The sequence below is a fragment of the Dermacentor andersoni genome, chromosome 4 (assembly GCF_023375885.2).
Source record: "Dermacentor andersoni chromosome 4, qqDerAnde1_hic_scaffold, whole genome shotgun sequence".
Lineage (NCBI taxonomy): Eukaryota > Metazoa > Arthropoda > Arachnida > Ixodida > Ixodidae > Dermacentor > Dermacentor andersoni.
Genome location: NC_092817.1, coordinates 224748988 through 224771636, shown reverse-complemented (window position 1 = coordinate 224771636; position 22649 = coordinate 224748988). Strand labels below are relative to the sequence as shown.

General features: G+C 46.4%; 1 protein-coding gene across 11 annotated transcripts in view; it reads right to left on the bottom strand.

Moving 5' to 3' along the window:
- The window catches only part of LOC126538440 (DENN domain-containing protein 2D-like), a 423989-nt gene that overhangs the window by 273599 nt on the left and 127741 nt on the right, over positions 1-22649 (bottom strand). For all 11 annotated transcript variants that reach the window (XR_008613950.2, XR_008613951.2, XM_050185285.3 and 8 more), the window contains exon 8: positions 13255-13350. Coding sequence is in view for 9 of the 11 variants with exons in the window: in XM_050185285.3 (XP_050041242.1) it covers positions 13255-13350 (96 nt within the window). In the remaining 2 variants the exon portion in view is untranslated. The remainder of the gene's footprint in view (positions 1-13254; positions 13351-22649) is intronic.

Sequence of the window (22649 nt, the reverse complement as noted above, 5' to 3'; positions counted from 1 at the left end):
GTGGTTGGAGTGGCAGTGTGCACCTTTTGCATAATGTATAGATCTGAGTATTTGGAGTACCACCAAATTCTTTTGTATGATTTTTTATTGATTTTGTTGTTAACATAGTTGTATTGTGAGAAAGCTTGAGATATAGTAATTTTAATTAGTAAAGACAAGGCCCAGAAGACCAGGACTCAAGAAGAACACAAACGACAGGCCCGGCGCCTTTTGTGTTCGTTTGTGTTCTTCTTGAGTCCTGGTCTTCTGTGCCTTTCCTTTACTAATTCAAGCATGAACCAACTAGCCCAAGCAAGGGTTTTACTTGAGAATAGTAATTTGCTTACTGTATGGATAAACAAATGTGTTTGCCTGTGAAAATATTTTATTTTTTTATATATTGACAAGATCTTTATTTAACATAGGCACCATCCAGACTGTACATTAGACAGGCGAGCTTCCTGTAGAAACAGCGATCCGGGAGTGGCTGCATCACGCTCCTGCCAGGCATAGAACTGCCACTGCCAAGGTAATTCGTCTGCATGTATCACAACGCTTTAAAAATTTTTCTCATTTGAAGCCAGCTATGACAGGCATTACTACAGTATCTGAGCATGTGCTGGTGGGCTAGTTGGCTACAGTATGAAGGCAGAGTTGAAAAAATGAACTATTTCTGCGCGTTCACTGCAGCAGCAATGAGGTCCTCTCAGCAATAAAGTACCCTCTCAGTAGCAAAGCATGAGAGGTGCATTGCACTCGGGCTCTCCAGTATTAAAGGGGAAGTAAGTATCACACAATTGTCTAACAGTAATTCTTTATACAGTTATATATCAAAATAAATGTGTAAGCTTAGCTCAGTCCCCAGTGGCTGCGAAGCAGCTGACCATGGCGGCGGCCAGACCTGTGACGCAGCCGAGGGTGCCAAGAATACCTGGGTCCGAACAGGCCGCCATTGGAATCTGAACCTGACAACTTTTAACACTAGAATGTTATCTATTGAGGCGAGTCTAGTAGTGCTATTGGAGGAATTAGAGGGCAGTAAATGGGATATAATAGGGCTCAGTGAAGTTAGGAGGACAAAAGAAGCATATACAGTGCTAAAAAGTGGGCATGTCCTGTGCTACCGGGGCTTAGCGGAGAGACGAGAACTAGGAGTCGGATTCCTGATTAATAAGGATATAGCTGGTAACATACAGAAATTCTATAGCATTAATGAGAGGGTGGAAGGTCTTGTTGTGAAACTTAATAAGAGGTACAAATAGAAGGTCGTACAGGTATACGCCCCTACATCCAGTCATGATGACCAGGAAGTCGAAAGCTTCTATGAAGACGTGGAATCAGCGATGGCTAAAGTCAAAATGAAATTCACTATACTGATGGGCGACTTCAATGCCTGCGTAGGCAAGAAGCAGGCTGGAGACAAGTCAGTGGGGGAATACAGCATAGGCTCTAGGAATAGCAGGGGAGAGTTATTAGTAGAGTTTGCAGAACAGAATAATATGCGGATAGTGAATACCTTCTTCCGCAAGCGGGATAGCTGAAAGTGGACGTGGAGGAGCCCGAATGGCGAGACCAGAAATTAAATAGACTTTATAGACTTCTGAGTGGAAAATTGCTAAGGTAGTGCCTGTATTTAAGGCGGGAGATAGAAATTTGCCTGCTAACTACCGTCCTATCTCCTTAACTTGCGTTTCTTGTAAATTACTTGAACACATCAGCACTTCTCATGTCTACAGCCACCTTGAGTCCAATAATTTCTTTTTTACTAACCAACATCACTTCGGGAAAGGGTTTTCATGCAATTCACAGCTATTGGAACTTACAACCGACCTACATTTTAGCATGAATAACAGCAAACAATCCGATTGTATTTTCCTCGATTACTCAAAAGCCTTTGACCATGTCGCTCATAGTCGTCTAATCTCAGAATTATCTTCACTCCAGCTAGACTCGATAACTCTTTCTTGGCTACGGAATCTTTTCTCACTTCGCCAGCAGTTCACAGTTCGTATTCACCCCCTTGCTATGTCATTTCCAGTGTTCCACAAGGCAGCGTTTTAGGACCCTTGCTATTTCTAATAATAATAATAATAATAATATATACCTTTATTCATAAAAACAAGTGGTACAAAGTGCCAAGGCATTAGGAAAAAAGTTGCTACAAAAGCAACTTGACTGGTCCTAATAACCAGAAGGTTCAAAAGGCAGCAGACAGCAAGGAGCGAGAAAAAAAAAGAAGAAAATGAAAGAAAGAGGAACAACGAAAATGGAGAAAGGAAAGAGTAATGGCATGTAGTATGTAGATCTCACTTAAACAATTTGCTTCACACATGAAACAGCTCGGGAAAAACAAACAATATAGATATATAGATACACAAAAGTCTTAAAAAGAAAAACATTAGGTACATGGTTAAACCGAATTCTTGGGGCAATAGAAATTATACAGGTCTCTGCCAGAACAATTAGGTACATCGATGAACGCAAATCTGAGATTATTCAGCAGAGTGGGGAGAGTGTAACAAGTCATCTGGTTACCATAGGTTGAACGTACATGTGGCACATGCCAGTATTCCAAGGACCTGGTGTTATAAGATGGGATGTTGTGTTTTAATCTAGCCAGAGGTGAAACAATGCTTAAGTTCTGTTTGGTTTCTTTTAGGTATCGAAGAGCAAGGCGGTAGTTAAACATATCACTGACTTTAATTACCTGAAGTTTTTTAAATAGGGGCTCAGATGGGGAGTCAAAGGACATATCACTAATTACGTGAACAATTTTCTTTTGTATTACGAGCAAACGGTTAATATTTCTAACAGATGTGGTGCCCCAAATAAGGCAGCAATAATGAATGTGGCTCACAAACAAAGCATTATAATTTAACATTTTAATCTTCCGAGGCATGTAGTGAATAGAAAAAACGTGTCCAGTAATTTGGGAGAGTTTGACTGCAAGAAAATCAATATGATCACTCCAGCTCATATTTTCATCAAAAAAGACCCCGAGTGTTTTCACAGAAGGGACAAGTTCAATTTTAGAAGACCCTAACACCACGTCCCTACAAAGACAGGTATTCTTATTCTTCGGTTAAAATAACACTGCCTTTGTTTTTTCAGCATTGATCTTGAGACCATTTTCTAGAGACCATAAATATATTTTTTCCAAACAAGAGTTAGCCACTGACATTAGCTCCGAAGCATCATTGGACGAAAACAGGACAGTAGTGTCATCGGCATAGATTATGAATTTGGCATCTGGATCAATATTAACGAGATCATTGACGTAAAGATTAAATAGAAGAGGCCCAAGGATACTGCCCTGGGGTACACCTGCCATAACAGAAGAAATTTTGGACGATTTGTTGTTAATGAACACATATTGGCACCTATGCTGCAAGTATGACTGAAATAATTTTAAGGTGACACCGCAGATACCATAGTAGGTAAGTTTATTTAATAATAGTTCATGACTGATGGAGTTGAATGCCTTACTAAAGTCAATAAATACCCCTAAAGTAAGCTGGGGTATAATATACATCAACGACCTGCCTACTAACATATCTTCTTCCATCTGTCTTTTTGCTGACGACTACGACTGCATAATTTACCGTACCATTAATTCTATCGACGACCACATCGCACTTCAAGATGAGCTCAAAAATGTTTCTGATAGGTGTAGTACCTGGCAAATGCATCTTAATGAATCTAAATGTAACGTTATCACTTTTAGCCGTAAGCAGGTCAATTCTAAGTTCACCTACTTTCTTAACTACTCTCAGGTCTCGGAAGCATCTCCATATAAATATCTCAGAGTTCACCTCGCTCCTAACCTGTCCTGGGCATCCCACGTCACTGCCATTTGCGCCAAAGCCTCACGAACTTTGCAGTATTTACAAAGAAACTTAAACGCCCCAACAAGCATCCAGAAGTTTGCATATGCAACAATTGTCCGGCCTCAATTAGAATTTGCGAGCCCTGTGTGGTCGCCTCATTACAAATATCTAATCAATATGCTAGAAGCCGAACAAAACAGAGCAGCACATTTTATTTCTTGCGATTATAACTATTCTCATAGCATAACTGAGATTAAACGAGATCATGACATCATTTCACTTGAAAGTTGCCATTGCATCGCACTTCTCTGTTTGTTCCACAAGTATGTTCATGGTAATAGGCTGTCTCCGCTACCTCTCGAAAGGCCTTTGCGCATGTCAAAGCACCTCCATAACAATTTCAGTTACTCGCGCATCTTCGGTCACACATTAACCCTCAACAGCTCTGCGCTTCCACGTGCCATTTCTCTGTGGAACAATTTGCCCGATACTATCGCTTCCTTAACAAACCATGATTCTTTCCGCAACCAAGTCAGCAGTCATCTTTCAATAACACCCTTTTATCTGTTCACCGACTTATTGCTTTCCATTGTTATTTCTCAGTTGCATTCTGGTTTGTACTGTGCATCAGTTACATATTGAAAGTATACTGTATCTCTTGTTTTTGAATGCTTTGTATTAGAAATGTATAAGTGCCACTCACAACATAATATGTTTACTAGCTCTTATAGTACTGTTTCCGTTTATACCCCCCTTACGTCATGCTCCTACGAGGGCCTGTGAGGTGTTTTGTAAATAAATAAAAAAATTAATAAATTTTGTTGTCAAGAGGTACAAATTCCATTGGATCCTATGGGCATTCGCCGGGGATATGCAAATATTTCCTTGTCCTGAGAACTTCGTTGTCATGGGGTTCTGTTATCGTAGGTTTCAAATGTGTTTCTTTTTTGTTAAACTGTTCGAGATTGGAACATTTTGCCATTGAGCATATATATACCACATCAAATGATGCCTTTTTGCATGCACTGAAATAATTTGCTCTTGTACCATGTTAAGTCTGCAACCTCTCTGCTGTAACATTCTACAGGGAGATGCAGGTAACTGATAAATAAAATAAAGATCACTCCTGGTGTGCTGTGACAAAAAAATATCACAAAGGTGCCAGTGACAAATCGTATTCATCAAGTCCCATCCATGCGAGAGAGGCCACCCCTGTCTCATACTGTTCCTCACAAATGTCAGCACTCAGCTGAAGTTCCGCGTACAACTCGCTAGCTTTCCATGTTTAATTCTTTACTTAAGGTGAAGATACATCCAAAACATGACAATTATGGCATTGAAAAAGGCAGCCGTCATTGCTGCAGCCTACCTAACTCGGCACCCCCATTTTCAGAACCCAGGAGAGCCAGAATTATACAGAATTTCCACCAACAACGCTCACAAAAAAACCACTTTTCTGGAAAGCTGGACTCATCAAGTAGTGCAGCATTCATACCAACATGAAAAAATGACTGGTGCTCGTCGTTGGCACTCGGTAGAGGAAAAAAAAATCCCTTGTTGAGTGAGACTTGTCACTGACATGTATTGGGGAAAATTCCTGGACAACTGAGATGCCTCCTTGGCATGAAAAGGGTTAAAAGGTATGGTACTCACAATTATGGAGATGCGAGACTCTCATGCGTCCCCTGATACGTTGTTTTCCAGCATAGCTCCTGTCTCCTGTAATCCAGCTTCGCCGCGCAGCCTGGGGCCCACGGCGGTCGGTGTGGTTGAAGCGCAGTACGAGAGAATGCGCGAGTGTTGCGCTGCTAATGCCGCCTCACAGCGGGGTTACTTGGGCGCGGAAAGGAGAAGACGCTTCCTCTTTGGTTCGGGATCGGCAAGCTGCACGAACGTTCTGCGAGTGCGCTGATCCATGCTTCTGCGAGACCGTCTCGTGAGGCCTCGTTCAAACGCGCCACCGTTCGCATGACTGTACGCGCGAACGACCAGGCGTTGGGATCCAGCATGAGGCGAACATATTCGTTCGCTATCTGGTCGCGTGGAGTCGGACTTCTTAGATTTGTCGCGCGCCCGCCCATCAGCATGTTTTGTGGATAGCAACTCGGCTAGCAGGCATTGATCTATGAAAGGTGCGATAAATGCCTTTGTGATTGTTTGTACTACTGTGTTGTCGTTCCTTTGTGCCAAGAGCACGGATGAGAATCCCACACCTGGTTGCCCAACGTGGACCTCTTCAGTCATCGGACGATAGTTTTAACAGTTTTGCTTCGTTCGAGACCTTTGTTTGAACCAAAGCGTAGGCCTAGCATAGATTTTGATCGCTGGCGTCGGCGGCGTGCTTTCTTGAGCGAGGCGACGGTGGCTGTAGTGTGCTCTAACTTTTCATTTTGGGTGTTGTTTTTTGGATTTCGGTTGTTAGGGTAGCGACGCTTCAGGCCTAAGGCTTTAAAAAGCTGCCTGTTGCACGTGGAGGGACACAACCTGGTGGACCGTGGAGTTGAGGTGTTGCACTTTGCTTCCCTCATTCTAATTAGCCTCGCACGAATTGAAATTACTCATTCGACTCAAGGAAGCGAGCTTCGTTCAGGTGAATTTAGCATCTGAGTAGCCGCCTGATCTTTTGCTAGCCGAGTTGAACATCGTACCACGTGGGCGATGCACATGCAGAATTCCTCTCCCTTGCACTACTTTAGTGTTTGCCGAGTGTGTAGAGTGTACGCAGCGTGATTGGAGTCACCCCTGGTTTGCTGTCACCTGCACATCGTCTGCGCTGCTGCCCCGGATTACGCTCGCACTACCCCAGGCGATGGTGATGCTGTGGCCAATTTGGCGCAGCGACTTCGGCGGGCACCTGTATCCAGCTCGCAACCCTCGGCGGCGGAGAAAAGAGCCGGCGGGCGCCGACAGCTACTGCGGCTCTTGCCAGCAGGGCGTGAGCGATGCTTGCTCGTGCCGACTACTGCGTCGCCGTTTCCGGAGTCCTGGCCTGGAATAGTGCTGTCGAGTCTGCAGAGCTGCTGCTGTGACCAGTGGACTAGCGGTGTACCCAAGGCCAATGTCGGCTCGCATGTTATGGACAGTGTGTGGACATTTCCTCGGTGCGGCCACTGTTTCATGTACTACCTTGTTTGCAAAGCACACATTGATGTTAGACCGTGTGACATATATCGCCGAAATATGTAGTGATTTAAGGTTGGGAGGATGTGGGGATGCGCGACTCTCACGCGTCCCCTGATACGTTGTTTTCCAGCATAGCTCCCGTCTCCTGTAATCCGGCTTCGCCGCGTGACCTGGGGCCCGTGACGGTCGGTGTGGTTGAAGCGCAGTACGAGAGATGGCGCGAGTGTTGCGCTGCTAATGCCGCCTCACGGCGGGGTTACTTAAGCATGGAAAGGAGAAGGCGCTTCCTCTTTGGTTCGGGATCGGCAAGCTGCACGGACGTTGCGCGACTGCGCCGATCCATACTTCTGCGAGACCGTCTCGTGAGGCCTCGTTCGGACGCGCCACTGTTCGCATGACCGTACGCGCGAACGACCAGGCGTTGGAATCCAGCATGGCGAGAACATATTCGCTTATTATCCGGTCGCAGTGAGTCGGACTTCTTAGGTTTGTCGCGCACCCATTGGCATGTTTTGTGGATAGCAACTCGGCTAGCAGGCATTGATCTATGAAAGGTGCAATAAATGCCCTTGTGATTGTTTGTACTACTGTGTTGTCGTTCCTTTGTCCCAAGAGCACGAATGAGAGTTCAACACAATGTAAATACACACCGTATTTACTCGAATCTGACGCGCACCTTTTTTCCGATAGAACGGGTCCAAAAATTGCATGCGAGTTAGAACGTCGTTCCTTTGTCCCAAGAGCACGAATGAGAATTTAACACAATGTAAATACACACCGTATTTACTCGAATCTGACGCGCACCTTTTTTCCGATAGAACGGGTCCAAAAATTGCATGCGAGTTAGAACGTCGTTCCTTTGTCCCAAGAACACGAATGAGAATTTAACACAATGTAAATACACACCGTATTTACTCGAATCTGACGCGTACCTTTTTTCCGATAGAACGGGTCCAAAAATTGCATGCGAGTTAGAACGTCGTTCCTTTGTCCCAAGAGCACGAATGAGAATTCAACACAATGTAAATACACACCGTATTTACTCGAATCTGACGCGCACCTTTTTTCCGATAGAACGGGTCCAAAAATTGCATGCGAGTTAGAACGTCGTTCCTTTGTCCCAAGAGCACGAATGAGAATTTAACACAATGTAAATACACACCGTATTTACTCGAATCTGACGCGCACCTTTTTTCCGATAGAACGGGTCCAAAAATTGCATGCGAGTTAGAACATCGTTCCTTTGTCCCAAGAGCACGAATGAGAATTCAACACAATGTAAATACACACCGTATTTACTCGAATCTGACGCGCACCTTTTTTCCGATAGAACGGGTCCAAAAATTGCATGCGAGTTAGAACGTCGTTCCTTTGTCCCAAGAGCATGAATGAGAATTTAACACAATGTAAATACACACCGTATTTACTCGAATCTGACGCGTACCTTTTTTCCGATAGAACGGGTCCAAAAATTGCATGCGAGTTAGAACGTCGTTCCTTTGTCCCAAGAGCACGAATGAGAATTTAACACAATGTAAATACACACCGTATTTACTCGAATCTGACGCGCACCTTTTTTCCGATAGAACGGGTCCAAAAATTGCATGCGAGTTAGAACGTCGTTCCTTTGTCCCAAGAGCACGAATGAGAATTTAACACAATGTAAATACACACCGTATTTACTCGAATCTGACGCGTACCTTTTTTCCGATAGAACGGGTCCAAAAATTGCATGCGAGTTAGAACGTCGTTCCTTTGTCCCAAGAGCACGAATGAGAATTTAACACAATGTAAATACACACCGTATTTACTCGAATCTGACGCGCACCTTTTTTCCGATAGAACGGGTCCAAAAATTGCATGCGAGTTAGAACGTCGTTCCTTTGTCCCAAGAGCACGAATGAGAATTCAACACAATGTAAATACACACCGTATTTACTCGAATCTGACGCGCACCTTTTTTCCGATAGAACGGGTCCAAAAATTGCATGCGAGTTAGAACGTCGTTCCTTTGTCCCAAGAGCACGAATGAGAATTCAACACAATGTAAATACACACCGTATTTACTCGAATCTGACGCGCACCTTTTTTCCGATAGAACGGGTCCAAAATTGCATGCGAGTTAGAACGTCGTTCCTTTGTCCCAAGAAAACGAATGAGAATTCAACACAATGTAAATACACACCGTATTTACTCGAATCTGACGCGCACCTTTTTTCCGATAGAACGGGTCCAAAAATTGCATGCGAGTTAGAACGTCGTTCCTTTGTCCCAAGAGCACGAATGAGAATTTAACACAATGTAAATACACACCGTATTTACTCGAATTTGACGCGCACCTTTTTTCCGATAGAACGGGTCCAAAAATTGCATGCGAGTTAGAACGTCGTTCATTTGTCCCAAGAGCACGAATGAGAATTTAACACAATGTAAATACACACCGTATTTACTCGAATCTGACGCGCACCTTTTTTCCGATAGAACGGGTCCAAAAATTGCATGCGAGTTAGAACGTCGTTCCTTTGTCCCAAGAGCACGAATGAGAATTCAACACAATGTAAATACACACCGTATTTACTCGAATCTGACGCGCACCTTTTTTCCGATAGAACGGGTCCAAAAATTGCATGCGAGTTAGAACGTCGTTCCTTTGTCCCAAGAGCACGAATGAGAATTCAACACAATGTAAATACACACCGTATTTACTCGAATCTGACGCGCACCTTTTTTCCGATAGAACGGGTCCAAAATTGCATGCGAGTTAGAACGTCGTTCCTTTGTCCCAAGAGCACGAATGAGAATTTAACACAATGTAAATACACACCGTATTTACTCGAATCTGACACGTACCTTTTTTCCGATAGAACGGGTCCAAAAATTGCATGCGAGTTAGAACCGAGTACAAGCCTAAATCTGCGTTACCATATCGCCATCAGCATTTGAAAAATGGCCACCTCGTATGCACTTCTAGCCTAGCTGCCGTAGCTTCCTTCATGTGCATACCTCTATGTGTGTGTCACCAGGCACTGGTGTAACCTAGTCTACTGCCTGTCTCCCCATTTTCTGTGTTTATTCAATCGGCATGGAAGCGCCGACTGCGAGGACACGCCGAGACCACCATGATGCCGCACTTAAAAGCAAAGTTATCATGTGCGTGGTGACGGACAGAAATCAGGCCACATCACGGTGTTCGGAGTTCCCGAAACTTGCATGCGGGACTGGCACAAACAGAAGGAGAAAGTTTTCGCCAGCAAAGCAACAAGGAATGGTTTCAGTGGACCAAAGCAGGGCCGCTTCGCCGAAATAGAAGAGCTGCTCGTGGAATACGTGCAAGAGCAGCGAGTGGCACAGCAGCCTGTGACGACCGATCTGCTCAAAGTACGGGCAATCCAGTTAGCCCTACAGAAAGGGCTAATGTGGAGTGACTTCAAAGCGAGCAGGTGCTGGCTATTAAATTTTATGAAAAGAAAAGGCTTTTCTCTTCGAAGGCGGACAGGGATATGCCAAAAATTGACCAAAGAATATAAAGAGAAATTGCAGTATTTGGCGGTCCGTTTTGAAGTTGCGCCATAGAAACGGCTACCACTTTGGACAGATTGGAAATGCCGATTAGATGCCTCTCTACTTTGACATGCCTGCCACCACAACCGTTTAAAAGAAAGGGGCAAAGCAAGTGCGCGTTTTGTTTTCCAACCATGAAAAAACTAGTCACCGCATTGCTTTGTTGCACTGTGGATGGGCACAAGCTGCCCTCGTATCTTATCTTCAGACGGAAGACACTCCAGAAAGGAATTGTGTTTCCAAGTGGTGCAATTCTGCGCGCAAATGAAAAAGATCAGATGACCACAGACTTGTTCGCTGAGTGGGTTGATAACGTTTGGCAGAAGAGACGTGGTGGCAGTTTGGGTCTGCGTGGGATGCTTGTGCTCAAAGCGGTCAGGTGCCACCTAGACCAGCGCATCAAGGACAAGCTGGCTGCATGGAACACCGACCTTGTCGTGATACCCGGCGGCATGACATTGCAGCTCCAGCCGCTCATGTTTGTTTGAACAAGCCAGTGAAAGAAAGAATTCGGGCGCTCTACACTGAAGGGCTTGTCAGTGGCTGCCACAAATTTACGCCCGCCAATAAAATTGGCGTTCTGTACTTGAGTGCGCTTGTATCTGCTGGGATCCTTATACGTGTCAGTTAGTCGATTTACTTGAAAAAATTCAGAATAGGGCGGTTCGATTCGTTCTTGGTAATTGCGACAAAAACCTCAGTATTACCGAAGGCAAGCGTAGACTTCATTGGCAAGATATAAAGGACAGAAGAAAGTGCCTCAGACTCAAATTTTTTCACAGTGTTTACTATTCTAAAATAGGCATTGACAGGAACAAATATATTAAATTACCATCATACATTTCCCGTAGAAGAGACCATGCCTTGAAACTCCATGAATTTCCTTTTAAAGGTGACACCTTGCATTATGAATTTTTTATAGGACCACGAGGGAGTGGAACGCTCTCCCATCAAATATTGTTGGTATACAACGTAATGAAACGTTTTACCGCGCTTTGTGTGTTGAAATGAGTGTCAATTGATGTAGATATTGTTACGTGTAGAAATATACAGACGGGAGATGCTATTTACAAGCTATTTACACTGGACTGGAGCCAGAGCACCATGCCGACATTTTCTCGCGCCAAGGGCACAGACCCACTTCATCGTCGTTCTTGCGGCGGCTCGTCTCTCCGGTATCTACCGATAATATCGTAATACTACCCCCCGGCAGCAAAAGCGCCGTCACGGTGCTTTTAAATATCCAAGGTACGTGGAGAGTTGTAGGGCTTGAGCCGGGTGACGTGGACAATGTCACTGGTTGTCACACCGGAGGACGTAGTGGGCGTGGCTACAACGATTTCATAGGTGACATCGGTCACTTGGCGGAGCACGCGATATGGGCCGGTATAACAGGAAAGCAGTTTCTGCGCAGTTTCAGTATGTACCCCCTTGCTGTAATGCCTCCTAAGGCGATGCAGGTACTCAATAAATAAATAAATAAATAAATAAATAAAAATGAAGCGTGCCTCGCTGCAGGACTTTGCTGGATGGGTGAAAGATGCATGGTGCACAATCCAGTCTGCCATGGTCAACAAGGTCTTTAAAAAGAGCGGGATTTCAAATGCCCTGGACAGCGCCGAGAATGAAATGCTTTGGTCTTTTGATAGCGATAAGGAGTTGCCTTATAACGATGACGAATGATATCCATTGCCCCACACGACTCATACCAGTGCAGTGAAAACCTTGGCAGCAAGGTACCCTGCTTACATTTGTGTTTTTATTCATCATAACTTTAGTGTAATTGGAATAAATCTGTTTTTTTCCAAATGAGAGAAAGTAGTATTTCTATATGAAAGCATGAGGTGCACGGCATTGTACTCTTTTTATTTTTTTGGTCATGGAAAACGGGTGCTCGTTACAATCAAGGTTTTCACTTTTTTTTTTTTTGGTCACGGTAAACGGGTGCACGTTACGATCGAGGGCGCGTTAGAATCGAGTAAATAATGTAATTCATCTTATGGGTAAACAGTTGACCTTTCTAAATGCTTGTTCCGTGTCATGATACCACATCATTACAAAATATGCCACTACTTCAGCGTTCCATTCAAGATACCTTGTTGCAAGCTTGCCCTAGCTCCCCACTGCATTTTATTTATTTATTTGTTCACTTATTTATTTATTTATTACAAATACCTACAGCGCCCGAGTTGGGCATTATCATAGGGGGTTAATTACAAACATAAAGGTGAACTTTGCGAACGGCATCATAACATCTGTGGTATTAAAAATACAATCCTTGTAATTAGTAAAGAAAGACAACACATCCAATACTAACAACATCGGATAATAAAATTTGTTACACAATGCACAAAACGACACACTGGAAATATTGTCTAAAACCAATTCATGTAATGTTCTCTATGGCAGATGAAAAATTGGGTGCAGACGCTATCTCATTCAGGAGCAAATTCCTCTCTACAATTGTTCGCGGAAAGAATGAAAACATAAATACATTAATACGACTTTGGTAGGCCCTTATTTTCTTGGAACTGTCGTGTCTTTTAGAGAGATAATGAGGTGGTTTTAAATATATGTTCTTATCGATTGCTGTGTTACCGCTGGAAGCATTATACACCTCACTAACCAAACCTGCGCACATTCGAGATGCTGCTCTATCTTGCATTCCAGCACACTTGGAATGGAGGACATGCAATTTTTTCCCATTGACCTGTACTAAAATACATTTTTCTCCCCACTCGAACACATCCATTTAAAGCCCTACCTTGTGGTAGAAGGCTGGAGCAGATGCTCTGGTGGCTAGGCACAGCACAACGGGGGTCCCTGGGCACGCCATAGGGGCTCCTCCTCTTGTCATCCCCTGCAATTGGTGACCACAGATGCATTGCAGATGGCTGAATCACCACTCAAACAGTTAACCAGGCAGCCACCTAGCAGGCCTCAAACTTCTACAATTCTGCAAGATGAAATACCAAGTTAATGCGTCATGTGCCAACCTTGTCGAATGTGTGCACATGCTGACTTCGTGCCTTGTTCAACGGGGTCTTAGTGCCCTTGAATTAAATACAATTATCATTGCCCACTTTTATTTTTCTGTAAACATCTCTGTAAAGTATAGCTTTCTCTCTTCTCTCCATTGCATCCAGCACAAACTGCAATCTTTTTGTTGGCCTTTATATGTATTAGCCCTTTATATCCCTGCCATGAAGAACACTTCAGCCACATATAAAGTGTCATGTCATGTTATCACTATGAAGCTGTTGCCTCGTCAAGCTGCAATATTTATGGCTTTTTGTTGCAGTGACTATCTTTCCACTACAAAGAAATAAAAATAAAATTCATACATTCAGTCGTGGATATTACATTATACGCATAAGGGGGAACATATTCAATTCAACTGTTTTAGGGGGGACACAGCTTTTGCATTGCGGAAAATAGCCAAAAAATCGATTTTTTGAAAATCACATGTTCAGTTTCTATAACTCTTTTTCCATCTGATTCCCAAACATCATCACTGTAAACCACATAGAAGTGCTCTAAAAAATTAGTTTTATCAGCCATGGTGGCGAAAAATCTTGCAGAAATCAAGAAAGAACAGCATTTTTCAAGCCATAATATCTCCGGAACGGCGCGACTGAGCACCGCCATCTTGGTCTCGTTGGAAAGCGCATTTTTCTGTCTTCAAATCTGCAACTTCAGCTATCTCCTCCATGCAGAAACAAGCACACAAAAAGCAACTTATTCAAGGTCATGCTGGAGTCTGTAATTGGCCGTGCCCGCCACGTGACTCCAGCACGGTCTCCATTGGTGCAGCTCTCACGTCGTCTGCTCGGCTCTTTGCACTTCGCGGGTCTGGACAGTCTCCACTTGCCGTCATATCATTTCAACATGTCAAAACGGGCGCTATGCGGACATCACAGTAGCGTGGCCGATCCCTATGCTTGTGGATGTAAAAAGACTCAAGAAGATCACAAGCGCGCATTCGCATCTGCTAAATTACAAATATTGCAAGTGCAGCGGTAATAGGTACATCAATAGATTTCCCGCGCGAACTGCACAAACAATGTCTAACCAATCGCAGACACATGCGCTGTAGCTTGAACGAGGTGACGTATAGGCGCTTTCCAACCATGGAGAAAGGCCGCCTTCCAAGGAAGCCTTTCCTACGCGTGGCTCAGTACCATTGTAGCGGCCCGTCTCCCCAGTCTGAGAATTTGCGCTTTGAACTCTGCCTCTGCCTAGGCATCCTTCTCTCATTTGGCGCCTCAGTCTTGGGCGGCGATTCAGTATCAGTTCCATCTCATTAGAAATAACTTCTCCGATGTGTGAGACAGGCAGCCGAGATCGTGAGTTTGGTGCAATGCCTTGAACATGCTACTAGTGAATTCCCGGTAAGCGCTGAAAATTCTCATTTCTTCTCATTTTCTTTTTTTCATCATCATCATCATCATCAGCCTGGTTACGCCCACTGCAGGGCAAAGGCCTCTCCCATACTTCTCCAACTACCCTGGTCAATACCCCAGTTTCTTTTTTTAAATTAGCGCAATTTACGCTCGAGCCACCCATCGCTGCGCCCAGGCAGTTCGTGAAAAGTAGGCGGTCGTCGCGATTGGTCACAAAATTGCATTTACGCTGAAACCGCATGGTGCGGTATAGTTTGCATGTGCCCTCTGGCTGTCCAAATAGGCGACCAGCAACTGGCAACATGCATCAGCGAGCTGGCAGCCTCATTTGCTGGCAACCAGCAAAATTTGCACGCCATGCCAGGATTTTGTTATTACGTTTGCTCTCTTATTAGTTAGCTCGAGCGGTTTGCATGCGCCGGCATCCTCACTTCGGTTTGGGGATGCGACGTCTGTTGAAAGCTGGAAGACGTTTAGCAGTGCGCTGAGCAACGCTGTTCGAAGTTGGCAACTATCTCCAACAGCAGACGACACTGGCATATTTTTGTCGATGTAAGTTGACGCTTACGCGTCATGGTGAAAATGCGAATCTTGCACTGTCACATTCTGCGCTGCATGTGTGGCGTTTACGTGGTGACCCACCTTTGTAACACTGTGCAGTCATCTTGCCTGTGCCGCTTTTTTTTTTTTTTTATTGCTACCGCATAACGTTGCGCAACATACGTCATTATGTGCTTGATTGTGTACGGCGCGATGGCGCGCTTTTTGTAGCTGTGCTAGCGAAAGCTTGTGTCGTGGACAAGCGACACACCACCACTCCTCGGCTGGATGAAGCACCAGCGCAGAAGAAATAGGAAGCGACCCCATCCCGAGTCGAGTTCTGAGAATTCTCCGTCGCCCTCAGCATCTCAGCTGCCAGACAGGGACCGAGAGTTTGCCCCCTCGAACACATGCAGCTCTCGCCCGAGTCTTTTGTAGAAAATAAATTCAGTCTGTTTTCTGCCACCAACCGACGCGCACTCCTTTCACGGACGGGACCAGACCCTGTACATAACACTGGCGACGAGGTAGGAGTTGTGAAGCGGATAAGTTTTCGAAGTTAAATTCCTTTTATTGTTTTGTTTTGTATTTGCATTGTACCCGCCCCCTCTGTAACGTCCTCTGGGTCTTGAGGGTATACTAATAAATAAAATTAAAAAAAAATAAATAAGGCCATGGCTACAGGACAAATGCACGGCGCTGTTGAGCCTTTCATAAGCAAATCATGGGAATCATGGATCTAGCGCCTCGACTTTTACTTTGTGGCGAGCGACGAAGCGAAGAAGCGGGCACTTCTCCTCAAGCTTTGTGGAGCCGACACTTTCGAACACTGTGTGCGCGCTGATAGCGCCAAAGATCCCGGGAGAAGTCAACTTCAATGATTTAGTGACGCTTCTCAGGATGCACTTCAACACCAGGACATCCGAGCTTCACAGCCAGTACGTGTTTCAAAGACATGACCAACAGCCAGACTAGTCAATCAGCAGCTATGCTGTGGCCCTCAGAACCTTGACAGTCGACTGAAACTTCAGAGAGCTGCCTTCAGATACAATATTGACGACGTCACCTGACACCCAAACGACTGCTTCAGCGGCGAACTTAACCATGCCGCCCCCAGATGTCATGCTCCTGGACTGGTTCGTCCGTGGCATCTGGGACGAACATCTTCCCCAGAGACTGTTAGCAGAAAAAGCCTGCACTTAGCCCTGTCAGCGGAAAGTGCTTCAAGGCATCAGCGAGGAATCAAGGGAGTGGAAAACTCAGGGGAAATTAACAGGATGTCGCAAATCAAGCCAGGAGGTAAGCATACGTAAGCATGACATTGCTGTCTATGCGACGACTTGCGCGACCCTGAAACATAAAAATTTAAGACAGCCGAGTGCCGTTTCTGCTCCAAGGAGGGTCACGTCGAGCGTGCCTGCCTCTCAAAGAAAAAGAAAAACATGAAACCACACTCCAACAACAAGCAGCTACGGGCACACAATGTCAACCCACCACCTGTCAGTACTGCACACAGTTAGTGTACGTACACACTGCCCCAAGTTCCTTGTGGATTTGAGAGTGGAGGGAAAGCCAGTCCAGTTTGAGGTGGACACAGGTACGGCATGCTCCCTGATAAGCGAGGACAAGGACTACAGAATGTGGAAGAAAAACATTCCGTAGCTTTCATGCGAGCCACTCGATTTTTGCACATGGTCAGGATTATACGTCCCGGGCTCCACACAAGTTCGTGTGAGGTTGAGATCAAAGGACTATCTGCTGCCGTTGTTGGTTATGAAGGGCACCGGGGGCAACCTCCTGGGAAGAGATTGGTTTTCGACACTTCTTGTACAGGTGAAGGGGATGAACCACATTGGAGAGCCAGCACTAGAAACTACAAAGGTCCTGGGATATCATCAGAAGCCAACAAACACTGACACCAAGAACAACATAGGGGAAATTACTTGCGGTTAATAAATGAAATAAAGAAACGATAAATTAATGGAAATAAAAGTGGATGAAAAAACAACTTGCCACAGGTGGGGAACGATCCCACAAGCTTCGCATTTCATGTGCGATGCTCTGCCAATTGAGCTACCGCGGCACCATTTCCCCATCCAGTTTCTTGGGTATTTATGGTTCATAGCAGAACCCTGGGAGTGTGAGCCAGCGTCACTACTCACAGAGCTTGGCGGCAGACGTGGAATGTCCTTTTTGGCGCAGGCGTCACGAGAACGTGATCTTTTTGGTTGAAGGCAACTGGTCAATAGAACCAGACATGCTACCTACACATTCTACCCGCCTTCGTCCCAGAACGTAGCCGCTCTCTTCGGCTACGTGTCCCTCCTCCCATAGGCCACGTAGCTGAGCATGCACTTTTGCGCCTCTGCTTTCATAGTGTATTCTTTTTATTCGTACGCTCTTATTTTCTATCTTTTTTCTTTATTTCTGCCATCGACTCCTCGTGACTTCTTGTTTTCTTCTGCTTTTTCTTATTCTTTCTTCCTCTATTGGCTCATGACATATTATGCCCACCTTTAAGAGTTTTTCCATATGAAATACTGCTTCTTTTTCATTGTATAGGATGTTTCCATCGTTTTCATATGTCGGTCTAACATTAACACTTGATGCCTTCCACCATTTTTGTCATTTGCACTACTGGGTACCTTCCCCACACATCACTTTACTTCACTTATTCACTGCACTGTACATCATTGAGTTCACTATTTCACACAAAAAAGTCATTGTCCAATACTCCTAAACCACAACACTTCTAGAGTAAATTGTTATAACACTTGTCACGCCATGTACTATGAAGTTCTACTCATAAAATCTGCTCCAACATTTTCTCTTCCCTTGATGAATTCTACATGGAAGCTATATGTAGCGCGGTGCATGAAAAACAACAAAAAGAAGAAAAGCAACCAATTAGGAAAGACCACGGGGAGTCAGGCAGCCAATCGGAAAATGCCAAATCGGCCAGATCAGAAGAAAAAGCGTGGTGCGCTGGCAGAACGAGAGGACACGCAAGGAGACGCAGGGGAGACGCCAGGAGAGTTCCAGGAAGCGACGGCAGGAGGAGGTCAACCACTGAAGCAGGCGTTGAAGACGGGCCGTCGGGTTCCGGACCCGAGCCACCAGGACTTCACCCGACCGGGGCCTCCTGCCAAACTGTTCCTGTGCGTCGCCCGTCTACCTGAGCGTGCCGCCAGCTCCTCAAGGCCGGTGAGCTTCTGCGCCCATGGGCAGCACGAGAACAGTCGGGCTACGGGCCCGAGTTCTACGCCAGCTGCCCGGCCAGAACGCCGCCCCTGTCTGTCGTGCCGCCTGCTGCCCGAGGCCGGCGTTCGAGCTTCTGTGCCAGTGGGCAGGACAAGAGCAGTCGGGCTACGGGCCCGACCTCTACACCCAGCTGCCCGGCCAGAACGCCGCCGCCGTCTGCTCGTGCCACCAAGCCACCTGGTTTACCTCTCCGAGCCAGAGCTGGCCAGCTCCGGTCGCCCAGTCAACCAACGTACACTATGACCTTTGGTGAGACCTGCGCCACTCCTTTCGTCAGCTTGTCGCCGCGTCGAGACTGTTGGGTGTCCCTGCCGCCGTGGCAAGCCCGGACTCGCGCACTACTTAGCTCCGTACCAGCCCCAAATGTGTGTCTTGATGTGTATTTGAGTGTTTCTTTTATGTTTGCCATTTTCTTCTATTTATTCTTTAGCCTTCCTCAGTTCCATTAAACGTTTGTGTGTGTGTTCGAAACGAAAGGCTTTGTCCTCAATTGGTTTCTCGGAGGCTCCGCCTAAGAGAACCGTAAGAACCTTTTGAGTACACGAACCTTTGTCCCATATTTGGGCATCACATGTATGATTTCAGGGTTCATCATCATCATCATCATCAGCCTGGTTACGCCCACTGCAGGGCAAAGGCCTCTCCCATACTTCTCCAACTGCCCCGGTCATGTACTAATTGTGGCCATGTTGACCCTCCAAACTTCCTAATCTCATCTGCCCACCTAAATTTCTGTCGCCCCCTGCTACGCTTCCCTTCCCTCGGAATGCAGTCCGTAACCCTTAATGACCATCGGTTATCTTCCCTCCTCATTACATGTCCTGCCCATGCCCATTTCTTTTTCTTCATTTCAACTAAGATGTCATTTACGCGCGTTTGTTCCCTCACCCAATCTGCTCTTTTCTTATCCCTTAATGTTACACCTATCATTCTTCTTTCCATAGCTCGTTGCGTCGTCCTCAGTTTAAGTAGAACCCTTTTCGTAAGCCTCCAGGTTTCTGCCCCGTAAGTGAGTACTGGTAAGACACAGCTGTTATAAACTTTTCTCTTGAGGGATAACCTGCTGTTCATGATCTCAGAATGCCTGCCAAACACACCCCAGCCCATTCTTATTCTTCTGATTATTTCACTCTCATGATCCGGATCAGCAGTCACTACCTGTCCTAAGTAGATGTATTCCCTTACCACTTCCAGTGCCTCGCTACCTATCGTAAACTGCTGTTCCCGTCCGAGAATGTTAAACATTACTTTAGTTTTCTGTAGATTAATTTTCAGACCCACACTTCTGCCTTGCCTCTCCAGGTCAGTGAGCATGCATTGCAATTGGTCTCCTGAGTTACTAAGCAAGGCAATATTGTCACGTGGTGGTGACGTAGAAGAACACAGTAGCAATACTGTGAACGAGAAAACTAGCTTTTATTGGGCGAACTTGTGCCCACAAAACAGGCTACACTTATAGCACAACGAAAGCGGCGAACAAAGTCGGCGATCGTCGGAAATCTGCCCAGCGGGTCAAGCGCGTCGGCTTTTATACAGCAGCCGTCGAATGTTCCAGACTAATCGCTGGGACCCGCGCGTATTCCACAATGTTCTACGCCATTCGCGTCAGGCGATGAAATCAGATAACATAAGGTTCGGCGACAACAGACAGCCGGGTAGAATCATCGATAACTTTCCAGAAACGTCGGACACATGCAGGCGCGTCCGTCGCTGTGCGATTACAGTTGTTAAGCGGCGAAACGTGGTCGCCCGATAAAGATCAGTACACGTGTCATTACCCCCCTCTTAAAAAGCATCGCCCCGATGCTGCTAACAAATGAAAGTAACAAAGAAAAGCACTCGTAGCAAAGAAAACAACAAACTAAGGAAGTTCATCAGCGTCCGTAAAATGGTTTAAGGCGCACCACGTGGACCACTTCAGATCGTGCGCGGCGCCGCTGTGAGTGCGAAATGCCGTCTGGCACGACCTCATAGTCTAGTGCGCCAATACGTCGGATGACCTTGTAGGGTCCGAAATAGCGTCGCAGCAGCTTCTCACTGAGTCCTCGCCGGCGTATCGGGGTCCATACCCAAACACGGTCGCCGGGCTGGTACTCGACGAAGCGTCGTCGGAGGTTGTAGTGTCGGCTGTCGGTACGCTGCTGGGTCTTGATCCGTAGGCGGGCGAGCTGTCTGGCTTCTTCGGCGCGCTGGAGATAGGTAGCGACGTCAAGATTCTCCTCGTCAGTGACGTGCGGCAGCATGGCGTCGAGCGTCGTCGTCGGGTTCCTGCCGTAAACCAACTTGAATGGCGTGATCTGTGTTGTTTCTTGCACCGCCGTGTTGTAGGCGAAGGTGACATACGGCAGGACCGCGTCCCACGTCTTGTGCTCGACGTCGACGTACATCACTAGCATGTCGGCGAGGGTCTTATTCAGCCGCTCCGTAAGACCATTCGTCTGCGGATGGTAGGCCGTTGTCCTCCTGTGCGTTGTCTGACTGTAGTTCAGAATGGCTTGAGTGAGCTCCGCTGTAAAGGCCGTTCCTCTGTCGGTGATGAGGACTTCTGGAGCACCATGTCGCAACAGGATGTTCTCGACGAAAAATTTAGCCACTTCGGCTGCGCTGCCTTTCGGTAGAGCTTTAGTTTCAGCGAAGCGGGTGAGATAGTCCGTCGCCACGACAATCCACCTATTTCCGGAAGCTGATGTCGGAAACGGTCCCAACAAGTCCATCCCGATCTGCTGAAAAGGTCGGTAAGGAGGCTGGATCGGCTGTAGTAATCCCGCTGGTCTTGTCGGTGGTGTCTTGCGTCGCTGACAGTCGCGGCATGTCTTGACGTAACGGGCGACATCGGTGGTTAGGCGCGGCCAGTAATACCTTTCTTGTATCCTCGATAGCGTCCGGGAGAAACCGAGGTGCCCAGCGGTCGGATCGTCATGTAGGGCGTGCAGTACTTCTGGACGTAGCGCCGACGGAACAACAAGAAGGTAGTTGGCGCGGACTGGTGAGAAGTTCTTCTTCACGAGTAGGTTGTTTTGAAGCGTGAACGAAGATAATCCACGCTTAAATGCCATTGGGACAACGTCGGTGTGCCCTTCCAAATACTCGATTAGGGCTTTTAGCTCCGAGTCTCCTCGTTGCTGTTCGGCGAAGTCTTCCGCGCTTATTATTCCAAGGAAGGCGTCGTCATCCTCGTCATCTTGCGGCGGCGGGTCAATGGGGGCGCGGGATAGGCAATCGGCATCTGAGTGTTTTCGTCCGGACTTGTAGGTTACAGTGATGTCGTATTCTTGTAGCCTGAGGCTCCACCGTGCCAGCCGTCCTGAGGGGTCTTTTAGGTTAGCTAGCCAACACAACGCGTGATGATCGCTGACCACCTTGAATGGCCTGCCATATAGGTAAGGGCGAAATTTCGCTGTGGCCCAAACGATGGCGAGGCATTCCTTTTCGGTTGTAGAATAATTGCCTTCTGCTTTTGACAATGATCGGCTAGCGTAAGCTATCACGTGTTCATGTCCATCTTTTCTCTGGACTAGGACGGCTCCGAGGCCTAGGCTACTGGCGTCAGTGTGTATTTCGGTATCGGCGTGCTCGTCGAAGTGCGCAAGTACGGGCGGCGACTGCATGCGTCGTTTGAGTTCTTGAAATGCGTCGCCCTGTGGCGTTTCCCACTTGAACTCGACGTCACATTTAGTTAGCTGTGTCAGCGGCTCAGCGATGCGTGAAAAGTTCTTGATAAATCGCCTGTAGTAGGCACACATGCCAAGAAATCTACGCACTGCCTTCTTGTCGGTGGGCTGCGGGAACTTTGCGATGGCAGCTGTTTTCTGCGGGTCGGGGCGTACTCCGGATTTGCTGATGACGTGGCCTAGGAATAGAAGCTCATCGTAAGCGAAGCGGCACTTTTCTGGCTTCAGAGTGAGCCCTGATGACTTGATGGCCTCTAGTACTGTTGCAAGCCGCCTAAGGTGAT